Raw genomic sequence first — 19750 nt, 5'->3', positions numbered from 1 at the left:
CATTAAGCACAACACACACACACCTTCACATCAAGACCCTGAGAGCAGCATTAAGCACAACACACACACCTTCACATCAAGACCCTGAGAGCAGCATCAAGCACAACACACACACCTTCACATCAATACCCTGAGAGCAGCATTAAGCACAACACACACACCTTCACATCAAGACCCTGAGAGCAGCATTAAGCACAACACACACACCTTCACATCAAGACCCTGAGAGCAGCATCAAGCACAACACACACACCTTCACATCAAGACCCTGAGAGCAGCATTAAGCACAACACACACACCTTCACATCAAGACCCTGAGAGCAGCATTAAGCACAACACACACACCTTCACATCAAGACCCTGAGAGCAGCATTAAGCACAACACACACACCTTCACATCAAGACCCTGAGAGCAGCATCAAGCACAACACACACACCTTCACATCAAGACCCTGAGAGCAGCATCAAGCACAACACACACACCTTCACATCAAGACCCTGAGAGCAGCATCAAGCACAACACACACACCTTCACATCAAGACCCTGAGAGCAGCATTAAGCACAACACACACACCTTCACATCAAGACCCTGAGAGCAGCATCAAGCACAACACACACACCTTCACATCAAGACCCTGAGAGCAGCATTAAGCACAACACACACACCTTCACATCAAGACCCTGAGAGCAGCATCAAGCACAACACACACACCTTCACATCAAGACCCTGAGAGCAGCATCAAGCACAACACACACACCTTCACATCAAGACCCTGAGAGCAGCATCAAGCACAACACACACACCTTCACATCAAGACCCTGAGAGCAGCATCAAGCACAACACACACACCTTCACATCAAGACCCTGAGAGCAGCATTAAGCACAACACACACACCTTCACATCAAGACCCTGAGAGCAGCATTAAGCACAACACACACACCTTCACATCAAGACCCTGAGAGCAGCATTAAGCACAACACACACACCTTCACATCAAGACCCTGAGAGCAGCATCAAGCACAACACACACACCTTCACATCAAGACCCTGAGAGCAGCATCAAGCACAACACACACACCTTCACATCAAGACCCTGAGAGCAGCATCAAGCACAACACACACACCTTCACATCAAGACCCTGAGAGCAGCATTAAGCACAACACACACACCTTCACATCAAGACCCTGAGAGCAGCATCAAGCACAACACACACACCTTCACATCAAGACCCTGAGAGCAGCATCAAGCACAACACACACACCTTCACATCAAGACCCTGAGAGCAGCATTAAGCACAACACACACACCTTCACATCAAGACCCTGAGAGCAGCATCAAGCACAACACACACACCTTCACATCAAGACCCTGAGAGCAGCATTAAGCACAACACACACACACCTTCACATCAAGACCCTGAGAGCAGCATTAAGCACAACACACACACCTTCACATCAAGACCCTGAGAGCAGCATCAAGCACAACACACACACCTTCACATCAATACCCTGAGAGCAGCATTAAGCACAACACACACACCTTCACATCAAGACCCTGAGAGCAGCATTAAGCACAACACACACACCTTCACATCAAGACCCTGAGAGCAGCATCAAGCACAACACACACACCTTCACATCAAGACCCTGAGAGCAGCATTAAGCACAACACACACACCTTCACATCAAGACCCTGAGAGCAGCATTAAGCACAACACACACACCTTCACATCAAGACCCTGAGAGCAGCATTAAGCACAACACACACACCTTCACATCAAGACCCTGAGAGCAGCATCAAGCACAACACACACACACCTTCACATCAAGACCCTGAGAGCAGCATCAAGCACAACACACACACCTTCACATCAAGACCCTGAGAGCAGCATCAAGCACAACACACACACCTTCACATCAAGACCCTGAGAGCAGCATTAAGCACAACACACACACCTTCACATCAAGACCCTGAGAGCAGTATTAAGCACAACACACACACCTTCACATCAAGACCCTGAGAGCAGCATCAAGCACAACACACACACATTCACATCAAGACCCTGAGAGCAGCATTAAGCACAACACACACACCTTCACATCAAGACCCTGAGAGCAGCATCAAGCACAACACACACACCTTCACATCAAGACCCTGAGAGCAGCATTAAGCACAACACACACACCTTCACATCAAGACCCTGAGAGCAGCATTAAGCACAACACACACACACCTTCACATCAAGACCCTGAGAGCAGCATTAAGCACAACACACACACCTTCACATCAAGACCCTGAGAGCAGCATTAAGCACAACACACACACCTTCACATCAAGACGCTGAGAGCAGCATTAAGCACAACACACACACCTTCACATCAAGACCCTGAGAGCAGCATTAAGCACAACACACACACCTTCACATCAAGACCCTGAGAGCAGCATTAAGCACAACACACACACCTTCACATCAAGACCCTGAGAGCAGCATTAAGCACAACACACACACCTTCACATCAAGACCCTGAGAGCAGCATTAAGCACAACACACACACCTTCACATCAAGACCCTGAGAGCAGCATCAAGCACAACACACACACCTTCACATCATGACCCTGAGAGCAGCATCAAGCACAACACACACACACACCTTCACATCAAGACCCTGAGAGCAGCATCAAGAAATCACCAAAGACATTTCAAACACAACCTGAAGATAGTCGAGCACGGCCTGAGATGTTTGGGCTTGTCATACATACAGTAACAATACATCAGAGTACAGTTAGCGAGTAGAAGTACACTACCAGTCAAAAGTTAGAAATAATAGAATAATAGTAAAGACACCAAAATTATGAAATACAGTAACACAAATGGAATTATGCAGTGACTTATTTGATTTGATTATTTTTTTGGAAAAATCAAAAAAGTGGCGACAAGGTAGCTCAGCAGGCCAATGTAAATAGTAAATAGAAAAAGGAGCTTCTTGATGCTTATAGAAGAATTGAATAAAGAAGTAATGTACAGGTATACTTAATCAGTTAATACAAAGTACATCTTCAGAGGAGGATAAGGGCACAAGAGACACAACGCGTTTCAACCTCTGGTCTTCGTCAGGCTGTAGGCAGAAAAGTTGGTAGCCGCACCTGTATAAGAGCAATACGTGGCACAAGGTGAGCTGACGTGGCGTGTGGAAGTGATACTGTGACGTATGAACTACGTCAAAAACAGAAATGTATACATAGAGAGAGAGAGCATCCAGACATAGAAATAGCACACTGGGCTGTACATACAGCATAGGCTATAGGGCATAATGCATTGGCCTGTACATACAAGGCTATTAGAAATAACATAGGCTATAATAAATAATACACTGGGATGTGGATACATCAAAGGTTAAACAACATCCACTTTTTGGATGTTTCTGTCTATAAACACAACAATAAATTGAACTCCACTATCTACAGGAAACCCACAGACAGAAACACCCTCCTACACGCCTCCAGTTATCATCCCTCCCCCCTCAAAAACAACCTGCCAGCCGGACAATTTATGCGCCTACGCAGGCTGTGCAAGCAGGACTTCATATCCAAGTCCTCTGACATGCGTCTGAGGTTTCTGGAGAGGGGCTATGGTCCCTGTCTCCCACGCCTACAAGCGCGCACTCCATGCCCACAGAGACATATTGCTGGAGCCCAGAAAAATGGACACTTCCCCTCCCAGAATCACTGCGACCCTCCAATACTCCCTCCTGGCCAACAAAATCAGACGCTGCCTCCTGAAACACTGGAATATCCTTCAGGTTCACAACACCTTCACACTACCCCCTAGGATTGCTTTTACGCGCACTCCGAACATCAGAGACAAGCTGGTTAAGACCTCCCACACTCCCAGCATGACGCAACGCACCATTGACTCCCTACCTCCCCCTGTGGGGCACTTCCCTTGCACACACTGCTCATGTTGCGCACAATCACTCAAACTCAAAACGTTCACCACCCCGGACAATCAGACTTATAAACTCAAATACCTCACCACCTGCACATTGCAGGGGGTAATCTATGCCATCAGTTGCCCGTGTCCTTTCCTTTACATCGGGAAGACGACCCACCCATTACGCACACCGATCGCTGAGCACAAAAGTGCAATTCGTCGTGCAGACACCAAAGCTCCACTAGTCGAGCACTTTTTAAACAAATCTCATAGTGACAGTGACGTCCGTTTCTGGGCCATTGATCTTATCAAGCAGCACCCGAGAGGCGGGGATTTGGACAGAGCGCTCCTCTAGCGCGATGCGTGCTGGATCCATGCGCTGCACACAGCCGCTCCCCACGGCCTCAATGAAGAGTTTGATTTAGCATGCTTCCTATAATGTGTGCCTATAGCTGCTCCCCCCGTTCACATGTTTTACATGTTCCAGCTATATATTGCTTTGTAGTGTGTGTAGGTGGGGTATCTCGTCGTAAGGGCCTTTCTGTCTGTGTGGAGTTTGCATGTTCTCCCCGTGCTCCCCCAGGGGGGTTCCTCCGTATATAACCCCCCCCCCCCCCATTAAAAACATGCAGAAGATCAGATCGTCATCGTCATCCGACCAGTGACGACAACATCCGAAGTCGGTCCCCGGGCGCTGTACGAGAAAGCGACCACTGCTCCTGGCCTGCCCCCCGGAGGAAAGGACAAAGCCAGGATGGGTTAAATGCAGAGGACAAATTTCACCGGCCACCGTCAGCATGTGTGTGTTTGTGGCCCTCCATGCATGTGTTGATGTGTAACCGTGTGACAATAAAAGACGGGCTTGTCCGTCTAAAATCGTGTTTTTTTTTAATCGTGTTTAACCTTTGATGTATCCACATCCCAGTGTATTATTTATTATAGCCTATGTTATTTCTAATAGCCTATATTGTATGTACAGGCCAATGCATTATGCCCTATAGCCTATGCTGTATGTACAGCCCAGTGTGCTATTTCTATGTCTGGATGCTCTCTCTCTCTATCGTATACATTTCTGTTTTTGACGTAGCTCATACGTCACAGTATCACTTCCGCACGCCACGTCAGCTCACCTTGTGCCATGTATTGCTCTTATACAGGTGCGGCTACCAACTTTTCTGCCTACAGCCTGACGAAGACCAGAGGTTGAAACGCGTTGTGTCTCTTGTGCCCTTATCCTCCTCTGAAGATGTACTTTGTATTAACTGATTAAGTATACCTGTACATTACTTCTTTATTAAATTCTTCTATAAGCATCAAGAAGCTCCTTTTTCTATTTACTTTTATTATTTTTTACAAATCAAATCTTATATTTTAGATTCTTTAAAGGAGTCACCCTTTGCCTTGATGGAAAGGCAAAAGCTTTGGAACGAAATTCATACATACTATTATACTATTCACTATTTACACTTATTCCAGCATTTATGGATAAGCCTTTAGGAAAAAAATTGCTTCACGATCATGCAAAAAACATAGCACATTTAATCAAGTTTGTCCAAACTTTTGACTAGTACCGTAGTGTAAATAGACTAGTAGTGTAAATAGACTAGTAATGTAAATAGACTAGTAGTGTAAATGGCAAAGTAATATGTGGTCACTTTTCAACCTGGACTCAAAATCTCTCATCACATCTGCACAACTAAGAGAAGTGTGAGAAAGCAGCACAGACTCACATCCAGATTGTGCAGACAGAACCAGCAGAAGGTGTGCTTAACAGACTCACATCCAGATTGTGCAGACAGAACCAGCAGAAGGTGTGCTTAACAGACTCACATCCAGATTGTGCAGACAGAACCAGCAGAAGGTGTGCTTAACAGACTCACATCCAGATTGTGCAGACAGTACCAGCAGAAGGTGTGCTTAACAGACTCACATCCAGATTGTGCAGACAGAACCAGCAGAAGGTGTGCTTAACAGACTCACATCCAGATTGTGCAGACAGTACCAGCAGAAAGCAGCACAGACTCACATCCAGATTGTGCAGACAGTACCAGCAGAAGGTGTGCTTAACAGACTCACATCCAGATTCTGCAGACAGTACCAGCAGAAGGTGTGCTTGCAGCTCTTACACAGCATCTGGGCACAACCCTGGTTCCTCTCTATGTAGATGCCGCACATGGGACACTGCTTGATGGGCGTGTCTGCGTCGCTGTCGGAACCGGCCCTGCGGAGTGATTGACAGATGGAGAGAGACGCAGGAGATGTCAGATACTGTATGCCGGTAATGGGGGCACGGTGGAGCATGGCTTAAGAGGGACTCAAGGGTCTGGAGGCCTAGTCTGTCATCTGCATTTAGCAGCAAAGTGAGAGTTCACTCGTCTGAACTTCGCTCTTTATTTTGGCTGACAGAACTATGAGGGAGATATTCAGCAAGTGGCAGCCGCAGAACTGCTTTTGATTAAAAGCCACTCGCTTGGCTGGAAAACTACCGGCCCCAGGAACAAATATGTCATCATCGCTACTCAATCACGTTCTCAGACTCTGATCTAAAGTCTCCATCACGCTCTCAGACTCTGATCTAAAGTCTCCATCACGCTCTCAGACTCTGATCTAAAGTCTCCATCACGCTCTCAGACTCTGATCTAAAGTCTCCATCACTTTCTCAGACTCTGATCTAAAGTCTCCATCACTTTCTCAGACTCTGATCTAAAGTCTCAATCACGTTCTCAGACTCTGATCTAAAGTCTCCATCACGCTCTCAGACTCTGATCTAAAGTCTCCATCACGCTCTCAGACTCTGATCTAAAGTCTCCATCACTTTCTCAGACTCTGATCTAAAGTCTCCATCACGCTCTCAGACTCTGATCTAAAGTCTCCATCACGCTCTCAGACTCTGATCTAAAGTCTCCATCACGCTCTCAGACTCTGATCTAAAGTCTCCATCACGCTCTCAGACTCTGATCTAAAGTTTATTGCAAACAAACAAATATGTCATCATCGCTACTCAATCATGCTCTCAGACTCTGATCTAAAGTCTCCATCACGCTCTCAGACTCTGATCTAAAGTCTCCATCACGCTCTCAGACTCTGATCTAAAGTCTCCATCACGCTCTCAGACTCTGATCTAAAGTCTCCATCACTTTCTCAGACTCTGATCTAAAGTCTCCATCACGCTCTCAGACTCTGATCTAAAGTCTCCATCACGCTCTCAGACTCTGATCTAAAGTCTCCATCACGCTCTCAGACTCTGATCTAAAGTCTCCATCACGCTCTCAGACTCTGATCTAAAGTCTCCATCACGCTCTCAGACTCTGATCTAAAGTTTATTGCAAACAAACAAATATGTCATCATCGCTACTCAATCATGCTCTCAGACTCTGATCTAAAGTTTATTCTGCATCCACCACAGCACACTGCAGGCATCACACTGCTTTACTGCAGTGCGAGGGGTCCTTCTGTACCGCGAATGAAGCAAAATGGCCTGGTGCCGACCCTCCTCCCTTTGGCAGAGAAACAATGGGATCGCAATAAAACTCAGTGCCACCCCAATGACATCAGTGAGTTTGGCAGAGCTGTACAGTAGAGAGAAGGGCATTGAGGGCACTGCTGAGGAATACCATGCCATTCAGTTTAGCAACTTCCCATGATAAACTCCTCCTGTAATAACTGTTTGCATAATAATAGCATCATAAAATGTCTTATTAGTTTACCGTAATAATGAATAAAAGTTATCTACCAGTAATGTAAAATATATATATTATATATATTATATATATAAACATCACTGATGTTCCAGCGCATGCTGTAGCATGTATTTTAAATCTAGAATCCTGGCTCCCCTGGCCAGTGACACTTAGGAATAGACTAGGTGACAACCAAGTATAGTTTGGTGACAAGCTGGAGAGACAGTTGACGGTCAGAGAGACGACATGCGGTATGGGATGGGATTAGCACCCCATCCTGGCTCTCTCGTGAGGGAGAAATCCACAAACGCTACGGATTAGCCTCCTGAAAATCGGTGCAAAGATCGGTGCGGCCTGGGGTCCTTCAGGCTAGAGCGAGGTGCTCGCCGCAGGCGAATGACGTGCAGCGCACAGGCCTTCTTGAGGCGTCCTCTCTGCCCATGGTAGGATTGCCTTTTCCCCGGGAGGGTCTGGTGAGACGTAGGAGGAGCCCGGCCTGGAGTCACCCACACAGGGCTAGACCCTCCATGCATCGAAGGGCCTTACAATACTGCGGTGTAGCACTAACTCTATTGCAGCGGATTGGGCGTGATCAACCCTTCCGCAGGCAACGTTGCAGACAGAGTAGGAAGGCTGATCCGTGAGCGGCTGCTTCTGGGACGCGGGTCGGGGTCTTAATCAGCCTCGGCTGGGTCTACTGGGCGAGGGTGTATGATGTTGAGAGACCCGAAACACCTTACAACCCCAGCTAACATCACTGATGACGCGTCCCAGCGCATGCTGTAGCATGTATTTTAAATCTAATAACTTTCCCGTCAGCATGATCATACATGATGTAGTAAATGATGTGCATGAAGTACATATAAGATTGTGTGTAGAATGTATATGATGTGCATATGTAGAATGGTATGACATGTACGTATATGATGGTATGTGATAAAGGGTTACATACAGTAAATAAACTAGACTAGACTATTACATTAACAGGAAGGTTGAACTTGTCACTGTAACAGTCAAAAGTCAATACACAATTGGCATCCATTCATAGTTTTATTTATTAATTTAAGATGCTATCTTTAAAAACATACAAATACTTATCCACTTAAATGATTAGATCATCTGTTCAGTTATAACATTTTTGAAAACTGTCAATCTTAAGCTTCTTGTTAATGTAATAAAACCCAATAAAACAAGAATGATTAAGTTGACAGGATGCTTTAAAGCTATCCTCCTAGACAATAGTCTCTCAGTCTGCGGCCTGGAATGAACTGGTGCACTAGCCTCGCTGTCAACACGGTATAATTTCCACAGTGTGGCAGCTCCGACTGGCCAGCTGCAGGCCGTGCGCTCTGACTGACTGACCTGCTGTCATGAGAGGGTGAGGATGACATCATGGGCTGGCGCTCCGGGCAGGCGTGGCCATCCTGCCAGCGCCCCCTGCAGGCGGAGCAGAAGATGACACGGCAGGCGGGGCAGGGCACGGCGGTCGGCGCCCCCTCGCTGTGAGGCATCACGCTGCACACTGCCTGGCACTCCACCACCGGACACCAGGCTTTACTGGGGTCCAACTGCACTCCTGCGGTCAGCAACAGAGTGGAAGCGTGAGGGATTTGGATGCCGGCATGCCAGTATATGAAGATATCAGTAGGGCTGCTTGATTATGGCAAAAATCATAATCATGATTATTTTTTGACTGATAATAAAAGAAACAGAAAACACACAAGAGCAATAGGAATATAAATATGGAATAGAGTCAGAAGGCCAAAAAAACATGAAGAAAGACTAGCAAATGGAGTGCAAAGTGCTACAATGGCATCAGGTAGCAGAAGCAGTTAATGTATGAAGGGTTGCTTGGAAGAAGAACTGGGTAGTTAGGATGAGCAGAGATAGCCACCATGGCTGAACAGACAAGAGAAACGAGCGCCACCTACAGACACTCAAACTGCATCAACAGAAAATCCAAGGAGAAAGACGTTAGCGTAGGAGAGTTTGACTGACAAGTGATCTCTGGGAAGTGCAGTGCAGAAACACCACAGCAATGAGCGCTTAGTAACAAAGATGGAGACAAAACAACAACAACAACAACAGCACATTACACTTTAAAAGTACTTTTTCTAATAAATCCTCTTTTTATTGGAAGTTTACACCTTTCTTCGGTCTTTCTTCTTGCAGCTGTTAGCGCACAAACATCTCCTTTAAAATATGAAATCATAAAAAAACAGCAACAGTGTGTTTTTCCCTGGAAGGAATGACTTTCAGGTTTCTGAGCATCTGGTAGAAGTCAAGTTGTGTACAAACACACCACAAACAATGCAAATGAAACAAAACAAAACATGAAACATAAGTGCTGTTCTTATTCCTCCTCATGATACTATGGGAGCATTGTTTGTCCTTCCTCCAGCAGTGTACAATGGTGGAAGATCTTTGCCAGGAATTAGAAGATATCTGAGATGTTCTTCTTAGGCTGTTTATGAGACAAATCAAATCTTTCACAACCAAAACAAAAACGGGAGCGTTAATTTTGCCTCTCATTGCTTGCAGACACCGATCCTCTTCACCAGTCCATACTTTGATTGTGAATGATAAGAGAGGGCAGCACTGCTACAAAAACAGCCTGTATTTGCACATCTTTCTACTTCCAGTATTGTAAATCCTATGATTTATGGCCAGAGTAAACAATAAGTATTATTGGCTTCACAGTGTATTGTTACTCTGCCACTGGAAAAGACCGATAGCCCCCAGGCAAACAAACCTCAGATATCAATTTGTGAATGTCAGCAGAAAGCTATTTCAACGGTTATTTTCTTTCTGCTCCCAGTGCAAGACGGAGATGCAGTTCGCCTTCACAAGCATTTCTACAATTTGTGGCGCAATCGGTTACACATAGTCTGCACAATTTATTACTCACACACAAACCTTTACCACATTACCTCGAGTTTATCTGAACAGCAACACACATAGTAGAGCAGATAAGCACAATAATTGTGCACTTTTTGAAAGAAATGTGAAATTTCACACATAGTTAGGGAATACAATAAGATTTATTTTCAGATTGGGAGGGAAGTCAGATTTGACCAAAATTACAAGATGGCTGCCATTTTCCCGGGTCTAATGTACAAATGTGCCGATAACAATTGTGCACTTCTTAAAAAAAGCACAACATTTCTCACATAGTGAGTGAATACCATAAGGTTTATTGTCAGATGCGGAGGGAAGGCGGATTTGACCTCAAATCCAAGATGGCCACCATTTCCCCGAGTCCAATGTACAAATGTGCTTATAACACTTGTGCACTGCTTAAAAAAAGCATGACATTTCTCACATAGTGAGTGAATACCATACGGTTTATTGTCAGATGTGGAGGGAAGTCAAATTTGGCCTCAAATCCAAGATGGCTGCCATTTTAACTGAGATTTCATTGTTTTTTCGCATCTAGACCACATAAAACCAGGTCCAGTTCAAAGACCATTACATTAACACATTTCAAATCTGGGCTAGATCACCAAGGGGACCCTAGACTCTCACCAAGAAACACTTTGAGATTTGTGAAAATGTTATCTTATCTGTGAATACCTTATTAATTGTTGGTCAGTTTTTACTCTCTGTGACGACCCTGCCATTCAGACTGCCGCCATCTTCTTCTTCTCTGCCACAAGATCAAGGACCACAATGGAAACAAGTCTGAGACTTTATTGTGCTTATCCTTGTCATTTTCTAAAGCTATGATGTATTTTGTATTGCTTTTTCTATTGCAGAATAAAATAAAATAAAATAAAATAAAATCAAATGGTATTCACTCACTATGTGAGAAATTTCATGCTTCTCTGAAAAGGTACACCATTTTTATAAGCACATTTGTACATTGGCCTCGGGGAAATGGTGGCCATCTTGGATTTGAGGGCAAATCCGCCTTCCCTCCGCATCTGACAATAAACCTTATGGTATTCACTCAATATGTTAGAAATGTTGAGCTTTTTTGAAGAAGTGCACAATTATTATCAGGGCTTAAAATTCGGCGTGGGATTGTGAGAATCGCGCATATTTTTGCCAATTCCCGCAGATTCGTAATTTATAATGCGGGAGAAGTCCCGCAATGTTAAGCCGAAAGAGCGGAACGAACGTTTGCTGAATACGGACGAGTGGTCGCTGTGTCGGACACATTTAGAGGGTGGACTGTTAGCTCAACGTTGCGTTATTACGAAACCCACCGTGGTTAAGCCAAAACCACGCCCTGTGCCCGCCTACACAGCAGTCAAGCGCCGGGATTGGCCAGGCGCCCATGCTCACGTCTGGCTTCAGAGGTGAAGCCAACTTTGAGAAGCAACAGTTAACTTTATTTACTTTTTAGATGGTTTTAAAATGTTTTATGCAGCTTCCAACTTCATCCAGCCTGCAGTACCAACAGTGTATCAGCCAGTGTTTATATTCACCATCCCAACAGTTGCATGTTTACATTTATTATTCCATTTGGGTTTTATGAGTATTTATAATTATATATTTTAGTTTTGGTTTTATTTGTTGTGATGTGGATTGTGTGATTTTACTTTTATGTTATTGCATGTTTTTGTAGATTGCCGTTTTACTTTCTTGTTGTGGGTTTTTTATGAATATTTATAATTATATATTTTACTTTTGGTTTTATTGATTGTGTATGATTCAACTTTTTATCTATGATTTTATATTATTGCATCTTTTTGTAGATTGTTGGGACTTCACTGGCCTGGAACAAACGGCTGGACTGGGGGGAATGAATAGCTGTGCCAAAAAAAGAAGAAGCTAGTGCTGTAGCCAATTATATTTTTAATTTTATATTTTTTATATTTTTCATTTTGCAAGTTAAACTGTCAGCTGAGCTCTGTCATTGAAGCTTTGGCTAAAGCCCTGAATTTTACAATGATGTTTTGAAATAAATATGTTTAAAAATCGATTGTGTGTTAAAAGCTTGTGTTACGTTTTCATTGGCGTTAATATATTACAGTAATTTATTTTCAATGTCCGCTATCAAGAGCAATTTGGTTAATAAAATCGCTGGGCTGTGCGCAGTGTTTGTGGTGTGGGAAATGTGTTAAAAGCTTGTATTGTATGTTTTCATTAGCGTAAACCCATTGATACCTGATGGAGCATTTGCGTGTATATCCCTCATTTGTGTGTGTATCCCTTTAAGACCGCGAACCGCATCACGCGGTTCGCGGTCTTAAAGGGATACACACACAAATGCTGCATCAGGTATCAATGGGTTAATACACTAAGGAAGGTATGTGACCATAATTCATTTCAATGTCCGCTATCAAGAGCAATTCAGTTGGTTAATGAAATCGCTGGGCTGCGTCGTGCCGTGCAGTGTTTGTGGTGTGGGAGATTCGAGCTGTCAAAAGAAGACAAAAGACTTGCTCCTGGCCAATCCCGGCGCTTGACTGCTGCGTAGGCGGGCACAGGGCGTGGTTTTGGCTTAAAGCAGCTACGAGCAACTTTTTCGATTGTTATTAAACAGTATAAATTTAATATCAATGCATCACATCTTACCTCTAATAGTCGACGAGAGCAACGCAGAGTAGTCTCGCTTGAACCCCGAGTGAATCGGCCAGTGTTAGTGTGTCTGTAGCCAGGGCAGATCAGGAAGTGAAATGAAACGGTTTGCAGCAGCCACTTCGGCCATAACCACAAAATAACTTCCAAAAACCTGTTAGAATATAACGAGAGATGTTCCCGCGAGTATGCGTGGCGTTCACATTGTTTATGTTATGTTGCTAGGCAGCGCAAACGGCGTTGGAAGGCAGCTGCGTTTCACTTCCTTGTTTCACTTCCGCGTTTCACTTCCGGGTTACCCGGTCCGGTCGCTCTAGAGAGCCCCCTGTTGGCGCGAGTTTAGACAGACTATAGACTTAATAATCACCTAAGGGAGCAATCTCAGATACACACGGCTTTGGTCTCGTCGACTATTAGAGGTAAGATGTGATGCATTGATATTAAATTTATAGGCCTACTGTTTAATAACAATCGAAAAAGTTGCTCGTAGCTGCTTTAACCACGGTGGGTTTCGTAATAACGCCTCAACGTTACCTCAGGCAGCGGTGTAGTCAGCCCCGCTCGTCAAGCAGCATATTTGTTGCGACAAAATATTGCGCATTCAAAGCACTTCATACTCCCAGAGCTGGCGTAATCAATATAGACCTGACAGGTTTTGTGTCGGTCGGTGGCTCTAGAACAGCCGGCTAACGTTACAGTGGCTAAGCGGAGCTATCGTTAAATTGCGTGTGCGGTAAGTCCCTCTATAAACCATAATATCTGTGTCGTTTCACCTTTGATTGAAAAACGCTTCCACCTGATTAAAGAAAACATGTGATTTTATGTAATACATAAAACATCAGTCAACATCACATAATGTATTTTCTTTAATCAGGTGGAAACACACAGACAGATAGCCTAATGGTTTATAGTGGGACAGACTTCCCATGCCCATTCACTTCAATAGAACTTTCCCCAATGCCAAATTCGTTACAGCTTTGCCAGTAACATGACAGTAAGAAAGGCAGATGTAGTGAGCAAAGTTGGATGATTTAACTAATATTCCAGAGCTCTGACCTAACCAAATCTAACTGACATCACTATTGTGAACACAAAACAAAGAACTTCTGATATATGATGAGTGTTTTATTAAAGTGTATCACTCAATATAAAAAATAAAGGCTTTGATAGAACCAAAAGCCTATGGCTCCTAGTCTGCAGATAAAACACATTGACAAAAGTAATTTAGACTCAGGTGTGCATAAACTACAGGTTAAGAACTTCCTTTTTTAAATACAAAAATGTGAAATTATCGCTTAGTATCGGCTGAAAAATGCAAAGAACCAAAGTCTATAGATCCCCCCCAAAATCTATAAATCCCCCCTATCTGAAGAACATAAGGGGGGAATTCCCCCCCAGTTTGCAAAGTGAATTTTAAGCCCTGATTATAAGAACATTTGTACATTAGACGCGAGGAAATGGTGGCCATCTTGGAATTTCGGTCAAATCTGACTTCCCTCCCAATCTGAAAATAAACCATATGGTATTCCCTAACTATGTGTGAAATTTCACGTTTCTTTCAAAAAGTGCACAATTCCTCTATTTTTGGGAGCTTATCCACTCTACTAACAGCTCTTACAGTGTTTCACTGAATTGCCCAATGGTAATCTTCAGTTTAAATAGGGAAAATAATAGGGACAATTGCAGTAGCCCACAATATTCCAGGCATGTAAAGCTGAGTGCTTGGTGGGACTTTAATGCAATGCCTCCAGATGGTGTGGGACCTGAAATAGCCCACTGTCTGTCACCAGTCATCAGCAGGCTAATGCTAATACCCACCTCTCTCAAACTTCACACGCTCATACAGCTCCACCTGATCTGCTGGGGCCAGGCTCGCTATCTGCAATCACACAGCAGAGACTTTATTCATCTTTTATTCATGCAATGCCCTTTCAGCAATATATGAAGCAGGCATCAATGTAGAGGCCACTAGTCCTCATATAAGTACTTCACTGTTGTGTGAAAACCTTGTAACTCAACTCTTTTGTGTGATTTTCATGTTTTAACTTAATATGAAGGACTACATGCTCTCGGTGGGTTATATATGTGTATATATATATATATATATATATATATATATCTTCTTAATATTTCTTTTCGCGATTTTTTATCCCATTTTTATCCCCCATTAGTGCGAATTTAATTTATTTATCCTGGTTGCTACTCCATCCTCTGCCAATCTGGGGAGAGCCGAAACTGGCTCCATGCTTCCTCCGAGACATGGGCAGTCAGCCAACCGCTTCTTTTCACCTGACAGGGGAAGCTTCACTGGTAGGACATAGCACATGGGAGGTTCACGCTATTCCAACCAGTTCCCCTCCCTCCGAACAGGCGCCCTTAACGACCAGGGGCCAGTTGCACCAACTGGTCTTACACTGGTCTTAAGCTAAGTTGGTCGTAACTTTACGACCTAACAGCTACGCCGGTTGCACCAAGACGGCTTAAGCCTTCTATTCACTACGCCCAGGCGTAACTCTTACGCCTGGTAAAGGAGGAGGCGTAGTGCCTGCCTGTAACAGAGATCTCCGTGTCTTATCAGCGGAGACCTTTTTGAGTCCTTACCGTCACCGTCACCGTCGAAACGTCGCCATCGAAGCATGATGTTAGATTATAACAAACTAGTTGTGTGGCTTAGCCTTCCCAAATGTTGCCGTTAATTTTTTAGAATTTAATACATAGAATTGGGAACGTTACATTCAATTTCATTCAGACTGTCAGTCTGAATGAAAACTGCTTTTTGTAGTTCCTGAAAACATTTAGGAACAGTTAGTGAACAGCTGCATAACAACTGAGGTAGAGAAGAGGTTGATTGCAAAATGTTCAGATGCGACAAGAACTGATTACAAAATAGCGGCCCTCACAACAGCAATCAAAATGCTTTTATACCACAGTGTATGATAATGGGAAAGATGAGGTCTCAATTCCTTACGAAAGAAATTATATGAGAAAAGATATTGCACTCCAAATGCTCCAACGCCATTTGCTAAAACCGACCTTAGCTCACAGTGGGGCAAGCTGAACTAGTTTAGCACCAACAGTTCACTATCCAGCCAACTTTCCAAGAACAGTGAGTTACTAAAAATCCTGTTAGAAAAGAAAGACTTTTTAACTTGAGTCTTTTAAATGTGGGACGATGTAAGCTAAGTGAATCTCACAGTGCATGCAGTCCGCCCTAAGTAAAAGATGTTAAATACGGCTTCATTTCACTGGATAATGGGGTAGTAAATTATAATATGATCAATTCTTATTTAGATAGAAGGCTATGGAGCACTGGCTAACGAGCAGACTTCCTGTCAGAAAGACTCAATGCAAAGGAAATAATGGCAAATAATAATAATAAAAATAATAAACATGGGTTTTCTACAGCGCTTTTCAAGGACTCAAAGACGCTTTACAAAAAGAAACACTAAAGGGGCCGACGTAAGTGCAACAGACAATGGACAAACACGACACAGCCACACAGGGATAGGCAGGGGGAGCTAGGAGAAGGCAGAGGAGAAGAGATGGGTTTTGAGACGGGATTGGAAGACAGTGAGGGAGTCTGATTCTCTAATGTCCGGGGGGAGAGAGTTCCAGAGCTTGGGAGCTGCCCTGGAGAAAGCTCTGTCGCCGAAACTGCGGAGGTTGGATTTGGGGGTGGAGAGAAGGCCGGCAGAGGTGGATCGGAGGGAACGGGAGGGTTGGTAGGGGGAGAGGAGGTTGGTGAGATATGGGGGGGCCAGTTGGTGGAGAGCTTTGTATGTGATGACGAGGATTTTGTAGGTGATCCGGGAGGAGATGGGAAGCCAGTGGAGTTGTTGAAGGACTGGGGTGATGTGGTGCCAGGATTTGGTGTGGGTGAGGAGACGGACGGCTGTGTTTTGGACCAGTTGGAGTCTATTTATGAGGGTGGTGTTGTTGCCATAGAGGAGTGAGTTGCAGTAGTCCAGACGGGAGGAGATGAAGGGGTGAATGAGTGTTTCAGCAGCAGGGTGTGAGAGGGAGGACCGGATCTTGGCAATGTTGCGGAGATGGTAGAAAGAGGTTTTGACAATATGGTGGATGTGGGGCTCAAGGGAGAGGGTGGGGTCAAAGATTACGCCAAGGTTGCGTGCCTGAGGAGATGGGGAAACGGTGGTGCAGTCGATGGTGAGTGAGGGGTTGTTGAGTTTGCTGAGGGTGGATTTGGAGCAGATGAGGAGTTCAGTTTTATTGCTGTTTAGTTGAAGGAAGTTGTGTTGCATCCAGACTTTTATTGCAGACAGGCAGGAGTTGATATGGGAGAGGGGTGGGTTCTGAGGGGATTTAGTGCTGAAGTAGATCTGGGTGTCGTCGGCGTAGCAGTGGAAGTTGAAGTAGCGGAGGATCTTACCAAGGGGGAGGATGTAGATGAGGAAGAGGAGCGGGCCGAGAACAGAGCCTTGGGGTATGGGGGTGGAGGAGTGGTTGTGGAGGGAGATGAAGTGGGAGCGGTTGGAGAGGTAGGAGTGGAGCAACCTGAGTGCGGTGTCTTCGATACCGAGAGCCTCAAGTCTGGACAGCAGGATGGCGTGGCTCACGGTATCGAAGGCTGCACTCAGGTCGAGGAGGATGAGGAAGGTGAGGGATCCAGTGTCGGCAGAGGTGACGAGGTCATTGAGGACTTTGAGGAGTGCAGTTTCTGTGGAGTGGAGTGGGCGGAAACCGGATTGGAGGGGTTCGAAGAGGTTATTGGAGTGCAGGTGAGTTTGGAGTTGTGTGGCGACAAGGCGTTCCAGGGAGGTTGGAGATGGGCCAGTAGTGGTTGAGGGTGGAGGGGTCGAGACCAGGTTTCTTGAGGATTGGGGTGACATAGGCGGTTTTGAAGGCGGAGGGGACAATACCATGGGACAGGGAGGAGTTGAAGAGATTGGTGAGGTAGGGGCAAAGGACCGGGAGGCATTATTTCACCAGGGGGGTGGGGAGGGGGTCGAGGGAGCAGGTTGTGGGTTTCGATGAGCTGAGTTTGGACATGGTTGAGGGGGTAACTGGAGTGAAGCAGGAGAGGCGGCGGTGTGGGGGAGGGGTAGGCAGGTCAAGAGGGATGGAGAGGAGAGGGACTGGAGTAGGGGCTGCTGGGTCAGACACGGGGGACAGTGATTGATGAATGGTGGTGATTTTGTCTGCAAAAAACTGAAGAAAAGAGTTGCATAGGTCGGGTGTGGATGTAGGGAGGGCGTCGGTGTGGGGTTTGAGGAGGTTGTTGACGGTGGAGAAGAGTGTTTTAGAGTTGTGGCTGGGGTCGTTGATGATGGAGGAGTAGTAGGCAGACTTGGCGGCAGTGAGGGCTTCTTTATAGGTGGAGAGGTGGATTTTGAATGCTTGAAGATGGACGGTGTGTTGTAAATCTCAAGCTGTCATCAGTATTTTGAAACCAGGAGTGGGAGGAGAGACTCCCCTGTCACTCACCTGAGTACAGGGGAGGAGCTGAAGAGGAGTTTATATAAGAGCTGGGTGTGCTCCCTCACTCCCCTTTGTCTGCCACCATTTTGCAGCACCAGAACAAGAAGCAAATGTTTGCATCACTTTCTTAGACCTGAACCTGTGAAAACCGCAAGGTGATGCCCACCAGTAAGTAGTTAACTATGTACCTTTTTATGTTAACTGTGTACCTTTTTATGTCATGTTTGATTTATAGTTACCTGCTGTCATGCATCTGAGTTATGTTTATCTTGCCTATGAACAGGCCCTGTCTGAAGTGTGGAGCCACACACCAACCAGTGTGAAACCTGTGAAGTTTATTTTTACCTTAATTTAGTGGATGCATAACAAATGTAAGCTTATATTCCTTTTGTTATTTTTAGTTAGTTATGGTGGGCACATCAATGTATTAATCCTTTGTTTGTTTATCATTGTACAGAAAATCATCCATCCATCCATTCAACCTACTGCCAAACCTACTCCAAAATAAAAGGTTAAACAGCCCTTGGATCCTTGTGTTTTAATGTGCACACCAGTCAGAGGCTCTCTGATCCATCCACACAGTTTCCACAACCAACATCTTTGAAAGTCAATTATCCCAACAAGCACAGTCTTTTTCAGGTGAGTGAGGTTTTCTTGCAGAGACGTTCCAGTTGGCGGCCAGTTTGTTTCATGGTGTGGAGGTGGGGTGTGAACCAGGGGGCATAGGAGTTGAAGGAGATGGTTTTGGTTTTGCGGGGGGCAAGGGAGTCGAGGGAGGCAGACAGATAGTGTGTCGTTGAGAAAATTGGTGAGATCATCAGGTGAGGTGGAGGCTGGGTGCAGGGTGAGAGCTGTGGTGAGTAGGTCGGAGAGTTGCAGGGGGTCGAGTGCTTTGGTGTTCCGGAATGTTATTTCTCTGAGGGTTTGGGGGCGTGGGGAGGAAGATGAGACAGTGAACTGGATGAGAGTGTGGTCAGACAGAGGGAATGGAGTAGGGTGGATGTTGAGAACCGGTAGATTGGCAGAGCAGACAAGGTCGAGGATGTGGCCTTTGACATGGAGGGGGGGGAGGTGACGTGTTGGGTGAAGTTGAAGTTGTCCAGGAGAGAGGTGAGGTCGGATGCAGGTTTACAGGTGGGTGAGTTGATGTGGATGTTGAAATCGCCGAGG

General features: G+C 45.1%; 1 protein-coding gene across 1 annotated transcript in view; it reads right to left on the bottom strand.

Annotated features, from left to right (window-relative positions):
• rnf144b (ring finger protein 144B) overlaps window positions 1–19750 on the bottom strand; it is a 43225-nt gene that overhangs the window by 7922 nt on the left and 15553 nt on the right. Inside the window, exons 4-6 of the mRNA XM_083639171.1 lie at window positions 14960–15020; window positions 8978–9191; window positions 6012–6156 (exon numbers count right to left, since the gene is read on the bottom strand). Coding sequence (XP_083495297.1) covers window positions 6012–6156; window positions 8978–9191; window positions 14960–15020 — 420 coding nt within the window. The remainder of the gene's footprint in view (window positions 1–6011; window positions 6157–8977; window positions 9192–14959; window positions 15021–19750) is intronic.

The sequence above is a fragment of the Poromitra crassiceps genome (assembly GCF_964638095.1).
Source record: "Poromitra crassiceps genome assembly, chromosome: 1".
Lineage (NCBI taxonomy): Eukaryota > Metazoa > Chordata > Actinopteri > Beryciformes > Melamphaidae > Poromitra > Poromitra crassiceps.
The sequence above is the reverse complement of the archived record's forward strand: the minus strand, read 5'-3'. Positions and strand labels throughout refer to the sequence as shown.